This window comes from Pundamilia nyererei, unplaced genomic scaffold (genome assembly GCF_000239375.1).
Source record: "Pundamilia nyererei isolate P.nyererei 1_Seehausen unplaced genomic scaffold, PunNye1.0 scaffold00010, whole genome shotgun sequence".
NCBI classification, from domain to species: domain Eukaryota; kingdom Metazoa; phylum Chordata; class Actinopteri; order Cichliformes; family Cichlidae; genus Pundamilia; species Pundamilia nyererei.
The window spans coordinates 6,231,600-6,237,733 of NW_005187411.1; the positions used below are offsets into that span (position 1 = coordinate 6,231,600).

Genomic DNA, 6,134 nt, shown 5'->3' on the forward strand with positions numbered 1-6,134 from the left:
CACACACACACACACACACACACACACACACACACACACACACACACACACACGAACACAGGCAGCCTCAAATAGTCCACACAACAATAAAAGACTCACTCCGGCTCTGACGCGCCGACGCTCTCATTGTCTCCTCTCCTATCCCCTCGCAGTCGCGACACAGCTTTATTACCGGCATAACGGAACTGAGACAAATAGTCAGAGTAGCTGAATTTCGTCATTACTGAAGGTAGATTTCGCTTTTTTCCTTCCCAGGTCGTCGGCGTCGGCGGAGCAGCGCGCAGAGCCGAGCGAGGCTCAGCTGTGGTCTCTCAGATTATTTTGGGACTGTATTGTCAGGCGGCAGGATGACGGACTTATCCATATATGTCAGAAGACTCGGACGTTTAAAGATAAGAGAAACAGCCCTGGAGATAATGCAGTGTAAGGCCAGCTCTTTTCGTCTTTACTGGCTGGTTTCCAAGTTAGATAACGAGACTGATATGTGACAACTGCAGAAGATAAACAGAGACCCCCACAACGAACCATTAATCACTACTCCATTTTGAAAAGCCTGTGCACATTGACTGTATTATAAGCGATAGGCGGTGGCCTAATGTCACTAAAAAAAAGGGAAGCAATACATAAATAAAAAAATAAATTTTTTTTTTTGATAAACAGACTCCAAACGTCAACACATATATCTGTTGAATGTAACTCTCCACCACCCTAAATTCCCAGAAAAATACCGAGGATGTGACCTCTGCGTCCTTCGTGGCAGCTAGAGGCGTGGCCTGCGTAATAGCTTCACTCCAGCGACGAAGACACTGTTATAGCTCAGGTAGCTTGTTTATCAGATAATACCAGTGTATTAAATGATGCCAAAGATCATATTTTCCTTCTTATGTCTTCGAGATTTTTACAATTTAAGTCCTGTTGGGGGCACCGATGAACCAAGTGTCTTTAAGTGGTGTTTTTGCTCAACCATGTGAAGATGGGTGACAGATTAGAGGAAAAAATAGAACTCTTGACCGTATAATGAGGGGGTCCAGTGGCCCTGTTATGTTGTGGGATGGACGCATTTTGTGGGCGCTGTTTGGGTTCACATGTCCTCTTGGAGGGAAGGGTGACTGCAAATGAATTCAAAATGAGTTCTGAGTAAACATCTTTATCCGCTTATGAGGGTGCCCTCTGGGTATCACGAGCTCTCAGCCTAAATATACACTTATGGGAGATTTTAGATAAAGTCTTTGAGGGAACATCTTTAGTCAGAAGAGAACAAATGCTAAACACAGTGGCGGTGTATTGGTGTCAGATGTTGACACACACACACACACACACACACACACACACACACACACACACACACACACACAGCAATGTTATGCCTAACTATGAAAATGAAGCTATGAATCTATGTAAATCTAAATCAGTTTGCATACATTTCCATAACGGAATGCTGAATGTTGGATATAAAACTGTGTTACTAATTCCGTTTTTATTGCCGTTTTTTTATCACTAGATTTTTAAAATCTTTTTTATATCACTTCAAACATGAGAAAATATATTGCAAAGAGCCAGGAAAAAAACCACCCAAACCAAAAAGGAAACAAGCAAAATTTCTTTTGCCATTTAATAATTAAATATCCAAATCAACCACAGAGACTACATATTTACTTAACTCTTACTGATCTGCATGTCCAGTCAATAAAATGCAGTAAAATAAAGATGCAAATGTATATTTTGGACATTTTCATCTGATTTGTTTTTCAGCCTCATACTTTGTCAGCCAACCATATGAAACAATGTGTAACAAAGCTTTCATCTATGATTCTACAGGCACCACATATTGATTAGTGCCTTTGTTTATGGCCTCAGTGCAGCACAGAACTCATTTGCTTATTTTGACTCACATGTTTGAGCATGTGGTTTGTGAGTGTCGTCTAACCACTAAATCTCATTTAACAGGTTTCAGTTTCTCCACAAGAGCGAAAGGTTTTGTCACTGAACTTGAGAGACTCTCAAGGAAGCAAATCTCGGTGTACTGAATATTTGTGTTTTAACAAGTTGCTTCCCCATACAGTAAAAACAGTCTTGTAGGGACAGAAAGACTTCCTTAACGCCACCTGTGAGCACTACACATTAATGCTATTGGTGCTGTTTTATTTGTGTCTTTAAGGTTTAGACATCCTAACATTTGCATCACATGTATGGTAAAATAACTATAAAACGTGATGATTTCACCTCCACCTACTACTCAAATACATCCTTTTAATTAATATTGTTTTCATTGAGCCTCCACAAAATAGCCCATTGAGGCTCTTCACCATCAGAAAACTTGTAGTAACTCTGCTTTTTTAACAAGCAACACTAAGGCAGTCAGCACAGACCGGCGCTTTTCTTTTCATGTCTCTTGTTTTCATCTTGACGGCTATTTAGATATACTGATAGGTCACGGGGGCATTTCACGCCGTGCCATGCTCAAAAATGTCATGAATAACTATCTCTAATGTTTCACTGAAAAACAATTAGGAATAGCATTTGCGGTATTTGGTGACAAGATAATGTTAAATTGTTAAGCGTTAAGAAGTGATAGCATCTTTTCTTACCTGAGCAGGTTTGTTGTGGTGTTTTGTGAAGTGTGGAAAGTCAGGGAGCATCCAGCCAGCCTGTCTTTGATGTCGCTGTTTAGTCTCTGGTAAAGAGACCCAGCTTTTTGGACTGCAATCATCACAGGAGGAGATTTGTTGTCCAGTCTTAAGTGCAGAACACCTCAAAAAGTGCTGTTGTCTTTTTCATAGATGAGTAAACACTATTCACAATAGAAGTTGGAAAATAGAAGTTAGAACATCAACAGCAGCAATAAAATCACAGGGACAGTATAATACACACATCCCACGTGAATTAGTGACCTAACTCATATAAAAGAGCTGAAATCTGCAAAGGCAGAAATCAGAGAGCAGCGGCTCAGGCAGTGAGGGGGGATGCCTTTTAAGGACATGTTCAGCAGTGTTATGTTCCACTTGGTACTGCTGTTCCAGAGAAGGTGCTGGTGTGTGTAGTGTTGTTACTGAGTTATGCAACAGGAGGATAACAAAAAAACATGAAGCTGAGATTACAGGGCATGATTAACTTTACAAAACAATGACAGAGACAATTAGAATTAAATTAGATAGAAAAAATCCCCCCAAAAAACAGCTTGATAGACTCACCACATGAAATTGTTCTTTCTCCTTATGCACAAAATATGAGTTACTTTGTAGAACAAATATGTTAATCCTAATCAGACGGTCTGAAGGATTCTGTCATAACATGCGTCACCTCTTGCTGCGACTGTGTGATGTGCAAAAATGAGTCTGAAGAACAAGCAGAATGACAACAGATTGTTTCACAATTACTTCTTCCGAAATGTTTTTTAAAAGTGCTTCCTCTATTGAAACTGGAAGTGGCCTCATAGTTTTATGACGACGAACGAGTCCTTCGACATATTTATTTTCAACCACACAAACGGGCTCTATTGCAAATTCCTGGGTAATCTGCGATCTTTCCCCAACAAAGTCAAACCAAAACATATGAAAACACATGTATGTCTCAAACACCTGCAAAAAAAGCACCGTCCTGTCACGACATACTAACATGTCAGGACAGGAAACAAACAGGCATATTCAGTACCAGTAAATCAGTGACTCTGACAGTTTCTTCAAGCTTTTATGATAACATTCATGAGGTTTTCTTTCCCTGTGATATACCAGTGCATTTGCTCTTTTAAAAAAATTCATTATTAATTATTATTTTTAACCAACATCCATATAGGACATGGACATAGAACAAGTAAAACAAGACAAGTTGAAACAGACAGGATAAAAGAGGGATAGCAATAAAAAGTAAACCCAAAATCAACCTGATTTATATGTGTGTACACACAAATGCACACAAGTCCACCTGAATAAAGACACATGTCTGCACACATACCTACACACACACATATACAGATACACACACATATTCAAGGGAGGAAGAAAAACAAAAACAGGAAAAAAACATACATGCATGCACAGCTATACATGTACATAGTGACATATGTAGATGCACTTAAGTACTGATGGACATTTTGATTTCAATTTTACAAAACAGATAGAGCAGTTCTGATGGCGGGATTCTTAGGAGGGAGAGAGAAAGTGGGAGAAAGACGGAAAAGAGACAAAAAAACAGCACATAGAAGTATGTAGGATGTATGTAGAGCCTATTGTGACTTCCCTAGATTGTAATGTTGAGTATTTTCCTTGGGCTGTAGTCTGTCAGCCCTGAATTTCTCCCAAACCTTATCGGAGGAGGCCAGACCAGAGCATGGCTGCCAGGCAAAAACAGCCCCCCCACCCCCCCCAAATTATATGGCAGTCAATGGTAATCTAGGTTTACATTGCTAGTTGTTGGCTGTAGCTATTATGGAGCTTCCTTGCAGAGTTGTCAGGGACTTTTCAGCTGTAACTACAATTATAACAGTGATTGGGGTGGTTTGTTTATAATTATTAGTGGCTCTGCTCCAGTTCCAGATTTTTATCGGAGTGAACTCATTTTCGTGTCAAACCACTATTACCATTCAGTTGGTGCCCTTGTGTGTAACCTGTAGAAGATGAAGGCCTAACAAGAAGTGTGTAGGTCCTCTTGTGAGTGTGTGAGAAGTAATTCAATTCAATTTTATTTATATAGCGTCAAATCACAACAAAAGTCGCCTCAAGGTGCTTCATAGATACAGAGACAACCCCAACAATCATATGACCCCCTATGAGCAAGTACTTTGGCAACAGTGGGAAGGAAAAACTCCCTTTTAACAGGAAGAAACCTCCGGCAGAACCAGGCTCAGGGAAGGGCGGGGCCATCTGCTGCGACCGGTTGGGGTGAGAGAAGGAAGACAGGATACAGACATGCTGTGGAAGAGAGACAGAGAATAATAACAGGTATGATTCAATGCAGAGAGGTCTGTTAATACATAGTGAGTGAGAAAGGTGACTGGAAAGGAAAAACTCAATGCATCATGGGAATCCCCCGGCAGCCTACGTCTATTGCAGCATAACTAAGGGAGGATTCAGGGTCACCTGGTCCAGCCCTAACTATATGCTTTGGTTAGGGCTGGACCAGGTGGACCAATGTTAGTTAAGTAACATTTCCAAGATATAGGCTGAGCCCCTCGGAAGCAAACAGGGATCTGAACAGGGAGTTTTCGTGAAACGGCTTTTCAACTGATGTCCACGCTGTTCGTTTGTTAACAAAAGAAAAGTCTATTTATGGTACATCTCACATTAATCAGCCACGTGTCATTGGAAAAACGTAGACTGATATCAGTGATGTTGTGTATCACTGCATTCAAAGACTATGTGTAGATAGATATCTAAGCTTCAAACGCCTGCAAAGAACAAGAAACAACCAACGTCCTGTAAAAACAAGTCAGGACAGGAACAACACAGATGTGTTCAGTACCAGGGAATCTGTACCTCTGACAGTTTCCACAAAGCTGAACATTACAGTTACTCTTATGTTGTAACTATCATGTTGTAACAGGGAGTCCCGGAGTGTTTTTTGTATATTTAAAAGTGCCTTTGTTCTAGAGCATGACAGGAGTCACAGAAGTGGCACAAAGTTGAGAACAACAGAGGTTTAGCGGTGCAACAGGATGGATGCCAAGGAGATTCGCCCTGGACTCATCTGTGGAACTGGTGTCGGATGTAGTGGAGGAGTTGGGCCCAGTAAGAAGGCCTTTCCAAGCAAGCAAGACATAACTGGTGAAAACAGTGATTTCTGTAAGGGTTAGAGCAGCTGTTCAAGACTGTTGGACCTGTAAATACAATGTAAAAGTCAGACTTCTAGCTTGGTTTTAGCTTATTTTTTATATGCCCTGGGCTTGTTTTATTATAAATAAATGTTACGTTCTACTCTTGAGTTTTGGACTCCTTGACTACCACTGCCCTTTTATTTTTCAGCTGCTCTCCATCTTATGGAAAAGGTTCTTCCTCTTGCTTCTCCTTTTCCCTTGTTACAACAAACTACAACTTTGAATTCTTATCAATTTTAAATATTTTTTAAAAGCAGTAGGTTAATAACAACACACACTCAGAAATGTTACGGCTGAAATGAAATTGAATTACATGTAAACTTTA

The 6,134-nt window shown here is 40.3% G+C and overlaps 1 protein-coding gene across 2 annotated transcripts in view; it reads right to left on the minus strand.

Moving 5' to 3' along the window:
- The window catches only part of LOC102200894 (ankyrin repeat and SOCS box protein 2), a 6,340-nt gene extending 3,014 nt beyond the window's left edge, over positions 1-3,326 (minus strand). The window contains exons 1-2 of one of the 2 annotated variants that reach the window (XM_013908393.1): positions 3,192-3,326; positions 2,589-2,791 (exon numbers count right to left, since the gene is read on the minus strand). In XM_013908393.1, coding sequence (XP_013763847.1) covers positions 2,589-2,710 — 122 coding nt within the window. In that variant the 5' untranslated portion in view covers positions 2,711-2,791; positions 3,192-3,326. Of the gene's footprint in view, positions 1-99; positions 1,430-2,588; positions 2,792-3,191 lie in introns of those variants that run through there. The other variant, XM_005724008.2, reaches the window with a different exon arrangement.
- Between the last annotated feature and the right edge of the window lie 2,808 nt (positions 3,327-6,134).